The 16,560-nt window shown below is 37.9% G+C and overlaps 3 protein-coding genes across 4 annotated transcripts in view; 1 reads left to right on the top strand and 2 right to left on the bottom strand.

Moving 5' to 3' along the window:
- The window catches only part of LOC141400236 (WD repeat-containing protein 3), a 143,248-nt gene that overhangs the window by 107,530 nt on the left and 19,158 nt on the right, over nt 1–16,560 (bottom strand). The gene's annotated exons all lie outside the window — the stretch shown is intronic.
- Nucleotides 8,820–16,082, top strand: Sas-4 (spindle assembly abnormal 4). Its single transcript, XM_073979675.1, has 2 exons — nt 8,820–11,399; nt 14,875–16,082. Exons 1-2 carry the CDS (start codon nt 9,204–9,206, stop codon nt 15,895–15,897), a joined length of 3,219 nt encoding a protein of 1,072 aa, XP_073835776.1. The 5' UTR covers nt 8,820–9,203; the 3' UTR covers nt 15,898–16,082.
- Nucleotides 16,030–16,560, bottom strand: part of LOC141400442 (GPN-loop GTPase 3) — a 27,618-nt gene continuing 27,087 nt past the window's right edge. For both annotated transcript variants that reach the window (XM_073979696.1, XM_073979697.1), the window contains exon 3: nt 16,030–16,265. In XM_073979696.1, the coding sequence (XP_073835797.1) occupies nt 16,097–16,265 (169 nt within the window). In that variant the 3' untranslated portion in view covers nt 16,030–16,096. The remainder of the gene's footprint in view (nt 16,266–16,560) is intronic.

Raw genomic sequence — 16,560 nt, 5'->3', positions numbered from 1 at the left:
AATTCCAGAGGGGGTGGGTACCTCCCAAAACGTTATATTTGCAAAAATTATATATGTATCGGATTAAAAAATTACGGATTAATCTACAATCTAGGTACTTCTTTGGGGCCTATAGGCCCGACCACGCCTGTTTTTTTTTAAATGTCATAACTCCAATACTACTGAAGAAATTTCCATAAAATTTGCAGCAGAACCTCAATGTTTGCCGTGGTTATGTATATCTTATGAATTTCGGAAGAGGTGGGGTACCTTCCCCATGCCTTTCTGTTAAACGCTGTATGTATAACCCAAACTTATGGTTATATCGGTTTCAGCATATATTTTGGTAGACAGTGAAGTTGTGTGCACCCTAGGTACATATTTGGAGCCAAAATACCGGACCAGGCCCTTTTTCAATATGTTATATCTTGAAAACTGATGACCACGCCCAATCTTTTCAAAACATTATTTTTCCAAAACTACTGAACCTAATTTTCAGAAAATGTTCAGGAACGTCCCGTGGTCCAAAATGCTATATATTTGTAGACGAATTTCGGGGCCTATTATTTTATAATCGCTATATTTGCAAAATTTATTAGTGCATCAGGTTGCAAATTATTTTTCGAGACACCGGTGGTTGCGCCCCCGGTCAAGAAAAATATATATATATATTTACAAATGTACTTAAATGGTGAGGTTCAACGGTCCATCAGCCCTGAAAAGCTAAAACATATAAGTCTCAATAAGCGGGAGAATTCGATTTAACCATTTTTAACGAACATTGGTGGCGTCGTTTTTATTGGGATAGCTAATACAATTTTGTTTTTTCAAAATAGTCTGGCTTTATCCCATTGTTGTTGTTTTATTATTTTAACTTTTGTAATTAGATCGCTTTAGGATAACGACAGGGACATGGATGATAATAAATCCTAAAAGGCACAAATTGGCGAAAAAATCCGACAAAGTCCGTAAGAGAAAAGAAAGGTTACAAACAAAATCTGTTGATAAATTTAAAATCCTTCTCGGTTTGACAATGGACCGAAGAAGTGAGGTAGAAAATACCTACTTTTGAATTGTCACGCAAAAAGTCGATAAAAAGTTGTAATTAAAACTCATTACGACGGGCCAGCAACGCTGACCGGGGTCTGCTAGTAGTATTAGTAAATTTTGAAGCATATGTCAATGTATATGTAAAAAATTTTTGCAGGATAGAAATCAAATGGAAATGGAACCCTTTCAATCCGATCATGGTATAAATAGAAAGGTATAACAGAGCTCACATCTGATTTCAATTTTTTTCTGAGTGTGACCGACTTTTGTCAATGTGAAGTTTATATTTGTGTGTGTATTTGTTTGTTTTGAAAAATATTATAATTGTTTTCAAAATAGATTCAAAATTAATTGCAATGAAAACGTTTATTACAGAGCCGTTGTAGAATATATTTATCAAACTTAAGTTGAAAATAATTTTTTGACCGTGTTTCGATGTATATGTGAAAACAAATATTTATGTTTCATTCATGTTCGCGCTGTTTTAACGAATTGGATAGAATGTCAAAAAATATCAAACAAACAAAGGCAACTTGTTGCATATGCCAGTATAACAATTCTGACAGGAAGCGGGCATACGTGTAGGGTTGAATTTCTATCGGTTTTTCGAACCTGTTCTACCTTCCTTATTGTACCATGAATCCGATAAATTTTGTTTACCCAGCTAACAATTTTTTCCGAGGTCTCTGATATCAGATTTTTTCTGAGATTTTCTGAATTTTTTTTAGAAATTTGGCCGATTTCTCTAATATTTTCCTAGAAATTGGACCGATTTTCTATAAGTTTATTTTAAGAATCTCTGCACATTTTCTAAAGAATCTTAAGAATCGTTATTCCGAATTCGTTCCGATTTCTAATGGATTTTCTAAGGGAATTTTTTTTCGGTTGATGTCGAAGAACAAAATGACTGGTCATAAAATTCGCATATACAGTTTTACAATTTTTTTAATATAAATGCAACATATAATAATTCAAGCTAGTGTTGATAGCTTCAACATACTTCTGCACATTGTTCTACTGTTAATCATAAAATCATAACAACAGGCAAAATCATTAGAAAGTTTGAAATTATAATCTTCCATAAATAGTACATTAAAAGAAAATTGTCTCTGAGTGGGGTTTGTTCAGTACAGTACCGACACGTGTTGTGTCAATATCAAAGGCGTCAGCGTCAGAATTGTTTCAGAATTTTTTCAGAAAATCTGAACTTTTTTCCGAATTTTTCCAGAATTTCCTTCCGAATTCGGACGGATTTTCTTAAGAAAATCTAAATTTTTCATCGAATTTTCCAGAATTTTCTTCCGAATTCGGACCGAATTCTGTCAGAAAATCTAAATTTTTCTCCGAATTTACTTCCGAATACGGACCGAATTCGTCGCGAAACTCTAAAATTTTTTAAGAATTTCCTTCGAAAATTCTTTCCGAATTCAGTGACCACGTCCATACAACTTTCGTACCGAATTCGGTACGAATTCGGCATCAGAATCGGATATTTTTTCAGAAATTCTGTCCGAATTCGATACGAATTCGGAAAAAAATGTTAGCTGGGTATTTTCGAACTAATCACAAAAGAAATAAATATTGTTTGTGGGGACATCACAGCTACAAGATCTCAGTCACGTTTGGCAGCATTATGCTAAGTTTACATTTACGAAATCCACTCGATTTCATCTGTCAATTCCATAGCTCAAACGTCAAATGAAATCTCATCTGAAATCCATTGGATTTCATTTGACGTTTAACCTATGGATTTGACAGATGAAATCGAGTGGATTTCGTAAATGTAAACATAGCATTACTTACGTTGACTGATCCGACGAGGTGTACAGATTATTTTAATCAACAGTTTGTCGAGCACTCCTGGAGTGACAGGGCTAAAAGAAGGGTACTACGTCGCATTAGGTATCTTCTTGTAGACGGGGAACCTCCACAATTTACAATGGACGGTGTTGCTCATGTCAACAGGAACGCTAAATCATCCAACGCGTTGGGCACTGATGGAATGATAATGCTGAGCTAAATGAGCCGGGGGTCGCCTATCTCCAAAGTACTCAAGGCCTGGGGCTGGATTCTGGTTCTGATCTGAAAAAGATTTGCTTAAGGCCATGTTTATATTCATTGTAGAACAAGAAAAGGTAACAGCAATATCCAGCTGACTGAACTGGGCTGTAATACTAGTGTCAAATTCCATACGAAATTTTATATTTTTATTTCAATTTTCGATGTATATTAGGGATATGTATTTTTGAAGAAAAAATATATTCATCAGAAAAAAACTATTTCCCATAACGACTTCTTCATATAAATTACATGTAACCTCCTCTAAGTCCGAACGACGTGCCGCACACTAAAACACCGCTTATAGAGACGGTACAACATTTGTTAATATGGTGTGGTATTTTGGTAAGTTTGAAAAAATAAAGCCCAAATAAAAATGTGTTTTTTGATTTCAAAAACAAGACATTGAAACAGCTTCTCCTTTTTCAATGAATTTCCAGCGACCTCAAACACAAGCTTTGTTCCTTTACTTTTTAATGGTAATAGTAAGTTTACATTTACGAAATCCACTCGATTTCAACTGTCAATTCCTTTGCTTAAACATCAAATGAAATCCAGTCGATTTCAGACGAGTTTTCATTTGACGTATACGCAAAGGAATTGACAGTTGAAATCGAGTGGATTTAGTAATGTAAACCAAGCATAAGAGTGTGAAAATTGCTCTCTCATGAACATTTTACCAGAAAAGTAAAGGAACGGAAAATGGTAGATCTGGCAGCAATGTCAAAAAGAAACATAAAAATCAATTTTCGTCTTTTATTTCACAGTTTTTAATTTAGTTTTGTCAGCGTTCGACTTTTTCTTCTGTTTTTCGTCCACTTTTTTCTTAATTGTGAAATAATCGTCAAACAAAAGTCGAAAAATCAATTCTGCAATTTTTTACCTGCAGAAATTTGTCTGGTAGCCTGTGGTAGAAGAGAAAGGCATATGTACTCTCTCTCCTCTCTCACTCTCTTAAAAATTGCTGCCAGTTTTACAACTTTTTGGGGTTAAGGAACGCTTAAAAATGGTAACAAATGGTAAAAATGGTAACGTCAGGTAAGTAAAGGAACACAGCTATATTTGCAAGAATCATACTTTCTGCGAAAAATAATGCATTTAGTGGAATGATATGGAAACATTCAAATTGAAAATCTAACGAGTTTTCATTCATGTTTTCCAAAATATTCAATCAAGCGTGAAAAAAATATTAATTTTTTAATTCCAATAATTTATAGACATTTCCTTATTTTGTTTACATATATATTTGACACTAACGTTACAAACAAATACAAATGCCTGTGTTTGTTGTTGAGTTGTATTTGTTGTAGTTCTTACTTTACCTGGTTTGTTCTACCATGGTTTATATTATAGCCTTTTGCAGGGTTAACCTTCTTAATAAGGATTTATTTGACGTATACGCAAAGGAATTGACATTTGAAACCCAGTGGGTTTGTTAGGTCCGGTTATATATAAACGTACTATTAAATTTTTTTATTTGACATTTATTTTCTTTACAAAACTTTTAATTTCCAAATTTCATAGAACAAGAATTGAGCCCCTGGGTACATAAGCAGTCTCGTTGCCCTGCTTCCTTGTCTTGCTTCATTTTTGACATAATAAAAATAAAAGAATAGAGGAGGCCGAGCAAATTTCGAACTTCTTTTCTATCTTTTCTTTTCTTCTTTTTTATTCTTTTATTAGAAGCAAGCAAGGCAACCAGGCGAGGCAGCTTATGTACGTAGGCCTTAAAGAGGTAGGTTTAAAGGAAAATAATCTATAGAACACTTGTTTTTCCTGAATTCCTAAAGTGTCAAAATTAGTAAACACTAAAGCAACAAGTGGGTTTTTTTACAATACCATTTCTGAGAATTTTATAAAAAAGGCGAAAAATGAATGAAGTGTCAAGGTTTCACTACATAATCTAGCTGTGGATATGATAAAATGTTTGTTTCAATGCAAAGCTGACGAATTTCTTCCATACAAATGTTCTAAAAACAAATTTAAAAATCATTGAATTCGATTGTTTTTAAAATTGTTTGGCATATTATTCAAACAGCACACACACACATACACAGATTGTGTATATTGTTTTGACGTTTTAGGAACAGTCGAAAGAAAAAATTTAAATTGACAGAAAGCTTTAGCTAACCTTTCTTCATGGTACAAATACACAGGTAGCCGCATCGGCAATTGTTGGTAACATAAGGTGTCAAAATTTGACATCAATTCAATGCACTTGACACATTATGTTACCATCAGCTGGCATGATAATGCTACCTGTATTATTGTACCATGCCTTTCTTATTAAACCATGGCTATATTATAAAGAGCCTACTATGTACTATTAACCCCGCAAAGAGCTCGCTCTAATATAAACAGCATATTAGAAGAATAAAAATATTTAAAATGATTCATTTTGCCTTGAGTTTGTTCAATGGCATAGGGTCGAGTAAATTATTATCCCGGAAATATAAATTTTCACTGTTAATCCATGGTAGAACAAACCAGATAAAGTAAGTAGTAAAAGGTGTTTTTTTAAGCTCGATAGAACTTGAAATTGTAAAAAATAACACAAAAAATTAAATTGTAATCAAAATTTTTTTTATTCGAAAGATCAATACGTGACATTAACATTTGAAAATGATTTCGGGCATATGGGCACCGCGGCTGTTCTTGACGAAGTGCATTCTGGACGTCAAATTTTCGGCCACTTTTTCGAGCACTGCTAGCCGTATGTCAGGAATAACACGAACAATGCTGGCCTCCAAGGCATCAATTGTTGCTGGTTTATCAGTATAAACCAGTGACTTCACGTAGCCCCACAGGAAATAATCGAGAGGTGTCAAATCGCACGACCTTGGAGGCCAATTGACAGGTCCACTTCTCGAAATCAACTTATCGCCAAATTTTGATTTCAATAAGTCGATGGTTGCGTTCGCCGTATGGCACCTAGCGCCATCCTGTTGAAACCACATCTCCTCCGGATCAATGTCATCCATATTTTCAAACAAAAAATCATTGATCATGGTGCGGTAACGATCTCCATTGACCGTAACGCGAGCTCCGGCCTCATTTTTGAAGAAATAAGGTCCGATGATGCCACCAGCGTGAAAACCACACCATACGGTGCATTTTTCTGGATGTAATGGAGTCTTTAGGGTCTCTTGTCGATTGGTCTCACTCCATATGCGGCAAATTTGCTTATTAACAAACCCGTTAAGCCAAAAATGCGCCTTGTTCAGATGGACGATTATGTACGCCATACAAATGACGAAGTCGTCTATAAGTTGCGCGAATCGACGACTGATTTTCAAAGTAAATTTGGATAATTTCGTAGCGTTGTTCAAGCGTGAGTCTATTCATGATGATTTGTCAGAGTATACTGAAACAAATAAAAAAAAGTTTCATCAAAATTTAATTTTTTGTGTTACTTTTTACAATTTAAAGTTCTATCTAGCTTAAAAAACACCCTTTACAACTAATACAACTAAACAACAACAACATAGGAAATTGTTTTTGTTTGTAACGTTAAAGTTCATTTATACTACGCTGGATTTAGCAATTATCTGGCTTTATTTGACATATGTTGTATGAAAATGACAACTTAAATCCACTGGATTTGCTAAATCCAGCATAGTCTAAATCAGGCATTAGTGTCAATTATAAATGTAAAGAAAAAATAATAAAATATAAAAACTATTTTTTTCATTTTGTTTAAATATTTTCACATTTGATTGAATATTTTGGAAAACATGAATGAAAACTCGTTCGATTTTCAATTTGAATATTTCCATATCATTCCACTAACTAGGCGTTTACACCAGACAGTTTGTCTTCAAATACAACTCTGATTTACTAACACATACATACATTTGTCGTTTGTCTCCCAGCTGTCCATTATTTTTTCACAGACAGCCGGGTTAACTAATTTTTGACATTTTTTGTAAAAATAAGTGAGATAATAATTCAAATGTGCTGAAAAAAAGAATATGTACAAAAACAAAATATGTGAACGAAAAACGAAAAGGAATCGATGATTTTCATTAATAATTTTACAACTGTGCTTGCAGTTGTCTGGACGCCTACGTCACACAGGCAAGTTTTGGGTTTTTGACAATCAATACATGAACTCAACTGTCCTGTCATTTGTAAACGCAGGGTAAATGCATAATTTCTCGCAGAAAGTATAATTCTTGCAAATATGTTTGAGGACGCTGGAAATTCATCAATCTCTTGTTTTTGAAATCAAAAAACACATGATTATTATGGCTTTATGTTTTCAAACTTATCAAAATACCACACCATATTAACAAATGTTTTCCCGTCTCCATAATCAGTGTTTTCGTGTGCGGCACGTAGTTCAGACTTGGAGTAGGTTACATGTCATTTATTTGAAGAAGTCTTTATGGGAAATAGTTTTTTCTGATGAATATATTTTTTCTTCAATATATATTTCTAATATACATCGAACGTAGAAATAGATATAAAAAATGTCGTATGGAATTTGACACTAACATTACAGCTCAGTTCAGTCAGCTAGGTATTGCTGCTACCTTTTCTTAAGCGGGGTACACACGATAAGTTTTGACTGTCGATTTTTCGGAATTATCGATAACTGTCCAACCGTCCAGCAACCACAAAATATTTTGTGGTTGCCTTATGACTGACAAAAGTGAACAGCCACACTGGCAAGCAACCGATTATTTGAGCAAAACTGACAGTCAAAACTGATCGTGTGTACCCCACTTTATTCTACCATGGTGTTACCCTGCGTTTACAAAAGACAGGACAGTTGACTTCATGTATTGATTGTCAAAAACCCAAAACTTGCCTCTGTGACGTAGGCGTCCAGATAACTGCAAAAACAGTTGTAAAATTATGAATGAAAATCATAGATTTCTTTTTGTTTTCCGTTCACATATTTTGTTTTTGTACCTATTCTTTTGTTTTTAACACATTTAAATTATCATCTCACTTCTTCTTTCACAAAATGTCAAAAATTTGTTAATGTCATGTTCACACGAGGGTTTCAATTACGTTGTTCGCCTGTCGAACATTCATTAATTTTCATTCATCTTTTTCCTGTTTTCTAAAATTTTTTGTGTTTTCAACAAATTTTTGAATTTTGAATTTAGACATGTCATAATTAATTTTTTCGATAAATTCTCTCATTTGTTAGGGATGAGACATACTTATTCGTCGTTCAGAGAGTATTTCTAATTGAACAACGTAGAAAAATCGTCGTTCGTTCATAGAATTTTGTGTGGGGAAATAAGTAATTTAATCGTAGTTATGGGTCGAACAACGAATAGAGAACGAACGACGTACCGTGGAAACGGGCTATAACCCTACTCATGATACAATAAGAATGTAGCATTATCAGCCCAGCTGAAGCCCAGCTGGTGGTAACATAATGTGTCAATTGAATTGAATTTATGTCAAATTTTGACATCTTAACGGCAGTTGCTGCTACCTTCTTATTGTATCATGACCCTACTGTCTATGAAAAAATGATGGACAGATGGGAGACAAACGACAAATGTATATATGTGTTAGTAAATCAGAGTTGTATTTGAAGGCAAACTGTCTAGTGTAAACGCCTAGTTAATCGAAACGAAATAAACAAAAATGCACATTTCCTATTCCAGTAGGTTTTGCGGTTAATTGAATTTGAAATGTGCCCATGCCACATTACCGCCCTTCATTCAACAACGGCAACTCTATTTTCCTTCGTAACCAATCGTGACACTGGTAACCATGTTTTTTGTTTACAAACAGTTGTTATTTGTCAATCTATTTTAATTTTAGCGCTAAATTAAAAGAAAATAAATTTCCTCTTTATTTAAACTACTTATTATATCTATTACAAAATAAAAAGAAAAGTGCGATTGTTTATTTTTTGATCAGTCATTTGATTTGTGCTTTCAACACCCATAGCTGTTTGTTTAGCAGCTTTCGTTTTGCTTTAATCAACAGTGTTTCTGGAACGCTGTTATAACTTTTGGATTACGTCTTGGATTTAAAACTGGCTACGTGAATCGCCATCGTTTTTTTAGACAAACATTTATTTAAGCAAATTGTTGGTGGACAAATGTAAAACAATAAATTCACAAAACAAAATTTGACAATAAAAAATGTTACAAAACGACACAAACGACAGTGATATGTCAACAAGCATTCCAATGCTGTCTGTTGGTGGTGGTGGAGGCATCATTCAAAAGGCCGATATAGTGAAACGTTTGGAACAATTAAGCAAATGGCAGGAGGAACAGAAACAACTTTTAGCCCTGAGGCAAAATATGCAAAGACAAATGCTGGGCATGGAACAAAAGACAATGTATCAAATGTTAGGCTTACAAAGTGATGATGAGTTAAGTGAAATGGAAGAGAGTAGGAGGCAGGATAATGGGAATCATCTAGAGGATGGTGATGAAAGTCTTAATGAGAGTACAAATGAAAGGGATTACAATACCGCTACAACACAACACAGTGTGGAGCCATCTTCTTATAAAACATTGACATCTGGTTATGGTACAGAGGAATATATGGAGGTGCCTGTGCCTGCTGTGCAGAAACCTAAGCGTCCATTCCTCAAAAGGGGTGATGGCCTCAAGCAACGTTTTAAAATTGACCCCGAAGAGTTGAGAATAAACAACTTACCACGCTATAAGTATGCCAATGCCCATCCCAAACTGAAGGCTAAGCCGAAAAAATTACCCAAGGTGTTGCAGAAACCAAAAGGTCAGGAATCCATAACTCAGAAACCTCCTTCACCCTTGGCATTAGATGCAAATGAGAAAAGATTTCAACAGTTGTTGATATCCTCGAAAAATGTGTGCAATTCAACGCCAGACACAAAGTCCTCATTGATGTCAAGTAAAAATATGTCCAGTAGTTCATCAATGACAAATAGTAGCAGCAACAGTTTGCCCAAAGTGCGGTTTGTGGAGACAACACCACCAGTTATGGCAAATAACGGCAATGGGAATGTGCATAAATATCCCAATGATGACACAGGTGGTATGGTACGAAAGCCACCACCCAGTGCCTTGGCTTGGTCCAAAATTTTAGATTCACAACAAATCAAACCCTTGCCAATTTTGCGTCCTAATCATCAATCACAAAATTTGCCACAAAGTGAAGAGGATATATTTGAACTTTTGGAACAAAAAGCCAAAAATGGTAGTTTTGATATGGACTCGACTTGTATGCGTCAGTTTATGCAACGTCATGTGAATGAAAAATTCAATGACACCGATGTCATTCCAGTAAATGAGCAATTGAGGAACAAACGTTTGCAGCCAATTGTTGGCCATGAGAATAATAATGAATCCGTATCTTCCCTGGAGGAGGAAAACCACGAAGAAGATTCAACAATTGTGCCCAATACCACAGAAGCAGAAGAAGGAGAATCTGCACAAAAGTCATTGGAATCTACCAGTTCGCCATTTGTTACTCCTGTAACCAGGGGGACCGAAAATCGGGTACGTTTCTCTGAATCCCATGATACCAGGGAATTTCATGAAGAAGAATCTGTTAGCGATTTTTCGAACTATAACAACAACGAAACGGAGCAAAGTGGTGGTGGTGATCTTTCCAACAATATGTTTTTCGAACAATTTAAGAAAGCCCTTTTTGCTGCCCTTCAGGACAAGGCTGATCAACATGAAACTCTAAACTCTGTGGAAGAGGAAACAACTCTCACCTCCAAGGATTCCTTTATAGAACAAAGCACATCAATACCACCTCCCCTACCCCTCTCAGCTGGTTCCTTGGAGTTACAAGAAAAAACCAACATGATAAAGACACGCTTAGAAGAGCTGGAACGGGAAATATCTCTTTTCAAAGAAAACAATGCCCAACTCATGAAAGCTAAACAGGAACATGAATTGCTTATCTCCCAACATGCCCAAGAACAGCTAGAAGCTGCTGAACGTCTTAAAGATGAAAGAATACAAATGGAAATATATCTGCATGATGAACGCATGAAGTTGGAAGAAGAGAAACGTAAATTTGAACAACAATGTAAAATGAAAACTCAAGCCATGGCCTCCAAGGAACGCAAAGAAATGGAAAAACTCCGAGAACAAGTTGCTCAATTGGAAGCTCAATTGAAAACTAAAGATTCAAATCATGCCGCTGCTCAAGCTCGTTGGCGTACACAAATCCGTACAATGGAAAGGGAGGAGAAACGTTTGCATGAACAAATCGAAATCCTGACCAAGGAAAATAAACGTTTGGAAAATGAGGTGCTTAAGGCAAGCAGAGAGAATAACAATAAGCTGTTGCAGGAAATCAATAGAAATATTGCAAAGCTCGCACCAAAACAGGTATGTTGTATAACAAACCTTTTACCCTAGAAAAGTGTCTTCAGAAGGAAGCACCCTTTCCCCTAGAAAAGTGTCTTCAGAAGGAAGCACCCTTTCCCCTAGAAAAGTGTCTTCAGAAGGAAGCACCCTTTCCCCTAGAAAAGTGTCTTCAGAAGGAAGCACCCTTTCCCCTAGAAAAGTGTCTTCAGAAGGAAGCACCCTTTCCCCTAGAAAAGTGTCTTCAGAAGGAAGCACCCTTTCCCCTAGAAAAGTGTCTTCAGAAGGAAGCACCCTTTCCCCTAGAAAAGTGTCTTCAGAAGGAAGCACCCTTTCCCCTAGAAAAGTGTCTTCAGAAGGAAGCACCCTTTCCCCTAGAAAAGTGTCTTCAGAAGGAAGCACCCTTTCCCCTAGAAAAGGGTCTTCAGAAGGAAGCACCCTTTCCCCTAGAAAAGGGTCTTCAGAAGCAACCTTTCCCCTAGAAAAGGGTTTTCAAAAGGAAGCACCCTTTCCCCTAGAAAAGGGTCTTCAGAAGGAAGCACCCTTTCCCCTAGAAAAGGGTCTTCAGAAGGAAGCACCCTTTCCCCTAGAAAAGGGTCTTCAGAAGGAAGCACCCTTTCCCCTAGAAAAGGGTCTTCAGAAGGAAGCACCCTTTCCCCTAGAAAAGGGTCTTCAGAAGGAAGCACCCTTTCCCCTAGAAAAGGGTCTTCAGAAGGAAGCACCCTTTCCCCTAGAAAAGGGTCTTCAGAAGGAAGCACCCTTTCCCCTAGAAAAGGGTCTTCAAAAGCACCCTTTTCCCTGGAAAAGGGTCTTCAGAAGCACCCTTTTCCCTAGAAAAGGTTCTTCAGAAGCAACCTTTCCCCTAGAAAGGGGTCTTCAGAAGCACCCTTTCCCCTAGAAAAGGTTCTTCAGAAGCAACCTTTCCCCTAGAAGGGGTGTTCAGAAGCACCCTTTCCCCAAGAAAGGGTGTTCAGAAGCACCCTTTCCCGTAGAAATGGTCTTCAGAAGCACCCTGCCCGTAGAAAGGGCCTTCAGAAGCACCCTGCCCGTAGCAAGCGCCTTCAGAAGCACCCTTTCCCGTAGAAAGGGTCTTCAGAAGGAAGCAACCTTACCCCTAGAAAAGGGTGTTCAGAAGGAAGCACCCTTTCCCTTAGAAAAGGGTCTTTAGAAGCACCCTTTTTCCCTAGAAAAGGGTCTTCAAAAGCACCCTTTCCCCTAGAAAAGGGTCTTCAGAAGCAAACTTTACCCTAGAAAAGGGTCTTCAGAAGCACCCTTTTCCCTAGAAAAGGTTCTTCAGAAGCAACCTTTCCCCTAGAAAAGGTTCTTCAGAAGCAGCCTTTCCCCTAGAAGGGGTCTTCAGAAGCACCCTTTCCCCAAGAAAGGGTGTTCAGAAGCACCCTTTCCCGTAGAAATGGTCTTCAAAAGCACCCTGCCCGTAGAAAGGGCCTTCAGAAGCACCCTGCCCGTAGCAAGCGCCTTCAGAAGCACCCTTTACCGTAGAAAGGGTTCTTCAGAAGCACCCTTTTCCCTAGAAAGGGTCTTCAGTAGCACCCTTTGCCCTTGAAGGGGTCTTCAGTAGCACCCTTTCCCCTAGAAAGGGTATTCAGTAGCACCCTTTTCCGTAGAAAGGGTATTCAGTAGCACCCTTTCCCCTAGAAAGGGTCTTCAGAAGCACCCTTTCCCCTAGAAAGGGTCTTTAGATGCGCTCTTTAACCTAGAAAGGGTCTTTAGATGTGCTGCTTAACCCAGAAAGGGTCTTTTCTAGATAGGGAGTTAGGAAGCACCTTTTCTTCTAGATAGGGAGTTAGGAAGCACCCTTTCTTCTAAATAGGGAGTTAGGAAGCACCCTGTCTTCTAGATAGGGAGTTAGGAATCACCCTTTCCTCTAGAAAGGGATTTAGGAAGCACCCTTTCCTCTAGAAAGGGAGTTAGGAACCACCCTTTCCTCTAGAAAGGGACTTAGAAAGCACCCTTTCCCCTAGAAAGGTTCTCAGGAAGCATCCTTTCCCCTAGAAAGTTCTCAGGAAGCACCCTTTCCGCTAGAAAGGTTCTCAGGAAGCACCCTTTCCGCTAGAAAGGTTCTCAGGAATCACCCTTTCCCCTAGAAAGGTTCTCAGGAAGCACCCTTTTACCTAGAAAGGTTCTCAGGAAGCACCTTTTCCCCTAGAAAGTTTGTTTAGAAGCAGCGTTTCCCCTAGAAAGGGCGTTAGGAAGCGCATTTTCCCTAGAAAGTTTGTTAGCGAAGCAGACTTTCCACTAGAATGTTTGTGAAGAAGCAGCCTTTCCCCTAGAAAGGCCGTTTGGAAGCACCCTTTCCCCTAGAAAGGCCGTTTGGAAGCACCCTTTCCCCTAGAAAGGCCGTTTGGAAGCACCCTTTCCCCTAGAAAGGATCTTCAGTAGCACCCTTTCCCCTAGGAAGGGCCTTCAGTAGCGTTTCCCCTTTGGAAAGGGACTTAGGAAGCACCCTTTCCTTTGGAAAGAGTCTTAGGGAGCACCCTTCCCTTTGGAAAGAGTCTTAGGGAGCACTTAGGATGCACCAATTCTTTGGAAATGCTCTTAGGAAGCGCACTTTCCATTGGAAAGGCTCTTAATACCCACCCTTTCCTTTGGAAAGGCTCTTAATAACCACCCTTTCTTTTCGAAAAGCTCTTAGAAAGCACCCTTTCCTTTGAAAACACTCTTTGGAAGCACGCATTCTTTGGAAAGGCTCTTACACCCTTACCTTTGGAAAGGCTCTTAATAACCACCCGTTCTTTTCGAAAGGCTCTTAGAAAGCACCCTTTCCTTTGAAAACACTCTTTGGAAGCACGCATTCTTTGGAAAGGCTCTTACACCCTTACCTTTGGAAAGGCTCTTAGGAAGCACGATTTCCTTTGGAAAGGCTCCTAGGAAGCACCATTTCCTTTGGAAAGGCTCTTAGGAAGCACCATTTCCTTTGGAAAGGCTCTTAGGAAGCACCATTTCCTTTGGAAAGGCCCTTAGGAAGCACCATTTCCTTTGGAAAGGCTCTTAGGAAGCACCATTTCCTTTGGAAAGGCTCTTAGGAAGCACCATTTCCTTTGGAAAGGCTCTTAGGAAGCACCATTTCCTTTGGAAAGGCTCTTAGGAAGCACCATTTCCTTTGGAAAGACTCTTAGGAAGCACCATTTCCTTTGGAAAGGCTCTTAGAAAGCACCAATTTCTTTGGAAAGGCTCTTAGGAAGCACCCTTTACTTTGGAAAGGCTCTTAGGAAGCACCCTTTCCTCTAGAAAGGGTCTTAGGAAGCACACTTTCCTCTAGAAAGGGTCTTAGGAGGTACCCTTTCCACTAAAAACGGATTGAGGAAGCACCCTTTCCTCTATAAAGGGACTGAGGAAGCAACTTTTCCTCTAGAAATGGACTTAGGAAGCACCCTTTTCTTTGAAAAGTATCTTATGAAGCACTCTTTCCTTTGGAAAGGGTCTTATTTCTTTCTATTGATAGCACTTAATAACATTTTTCCGAATTATCTCTTTGCAGACTCAACATGAATCCATATCATTTCCCAATGATGACCAACCTCCAATTCTTGCTTCATCGAAAACTATGTTGAAACCAGCCTCAATAGCGGCTAATAAAACCTCTAAATCTCCCTCAAAGAAACCCAAGAGGGCAACCCAAACATCAAGGACAATAGGCAAACGTGGGCAGCAGCAAAATCCCAGTTTTCCCGAGACACCCTCATCCGATGAAAATGACTCAAATCCGGAAACAAGTTTTCCAAAGCAAACCACGAAAACAAAAGTTCAACAGGAGCAATCTACAAGACCCTACCTAAACTATGCTCATGGTGAAGAGGATGAGGAGGATGATATTTTGAAAGAGCTGCAAACAACAACCGCAAAAGCCAACAAGACGAGTGCTGCTGAATCGAAATTGCATAAAAATGAAAATAAAATTGGCAATACAACGACTGAAGGTGGTTCCGCTGATGATAACATGAAACGTGAAATCCTCAATGCTGATGGCAGCAAAGATATTTGGTATCCAAATGGAAATCTTAAAAAGATCTCAGCCGATGGTATGCTAATACGTATGCTTTACTATAACAAGGATATCAAGGAGACAAACATAAATGAGGGCACGGTGAAATATTATTATCATGAAACGAATACATGGCACACCACTTACCTCGATGGTTTGGAAATTCTGGAATTTCCCAATGGACAAATTGAACACCGGCACAAAAACGGTCTGGTTGAGGTCCATTATCCCAATAACTCGGTCAAGATTATGGATCCACGTGATGATAAAAAATCCGAGGAGTGGCGTTTTCCTGATGGTACACATCTCGTGCAAATGCGTAATGGTGATAAAATACTCTCCCTGCCAAATGGCCAGAAAGAGATTCACACGAAGCTACAAAAACGTCGTGAATATCCAGATGGCACAGTGAAAATTGTCTATCCTGATGGTAGTACAGAGACGCGATATTCAAATGGTCGAGTGCGGCTTAAGGATAAGGAAGGAAATTTGGTTATGGACACGGATGAAGCAAAGTAACAAAAGTTTCGATTTGATTGTTTTTTTTTTTTTATATTATTTTGTTATTATTAGGAACACATGACCATTTGTGAGGAGGAGATTTTAATTGTCGCGTTGTGTGTATAAAGAAAGAAAGTATATGACTGATTGTTTTTATTACAAAACTTAATTTATTATTTAATAAAAAAAAATATGTAATTCCATTTTTAACTTTGTTTTACATATCAAATATGTCCTTACAATTTTCTTCTCCTTCTTCGGGTGGATCGAAATCATGTATCTTTACATCGGCATCTTCCCCATATTGTATGACATTGTCAATTTGTAGCAATAGGTCCTGTATACTCTCTTCGTCGTCCACATTCATGGGAACAAAACGTACCAAACTGCAAAAGAAAGGAGGGAAAATGGGTTAATTACTTTCGTTTTCAAAGCAATGTTCTCCAAAGAATTAAATCAACATCAAAATTGTAAAAAAAAACTTTCTCTTGGAAAGGGTATTTTTAGAAGCAACCTTTCATTTGAGAAAGGTCTTAAGAAGCAACCTTTCATTTGGGAAGGGTCTTAAGGAGCACCCTTTTATTTTGGAAGGGCCTTAAGAAGCACTATTTCATTTGGGAAGGGCCTTAAGAAGCATTGAAAGGGTATTAAGAATCACCCTTTCCCATGGAAAGGGTATTA

The sequence above is a fragment of the Musca autumnalis genome, unplaced genomic scaffold (genome assembly GCF_047663935.1).
Source record: "Musca autumnalis isolate F117 unplaced genomic scaffold, ASM4766393v1 scaffold_1, whole genome shotgun sequence".
Taxonomy (NCBI): Eukaryota; Metazoa; Arthropoda; class Insecta; order Diptera; family Muscidae; genus Musca; species Musca autumnalis.
The sequence above is the reverse complement of the archived record's forward strand: the minus strand, read 5'-3'. Positions and strand labels throughout refer to the sequence as shown.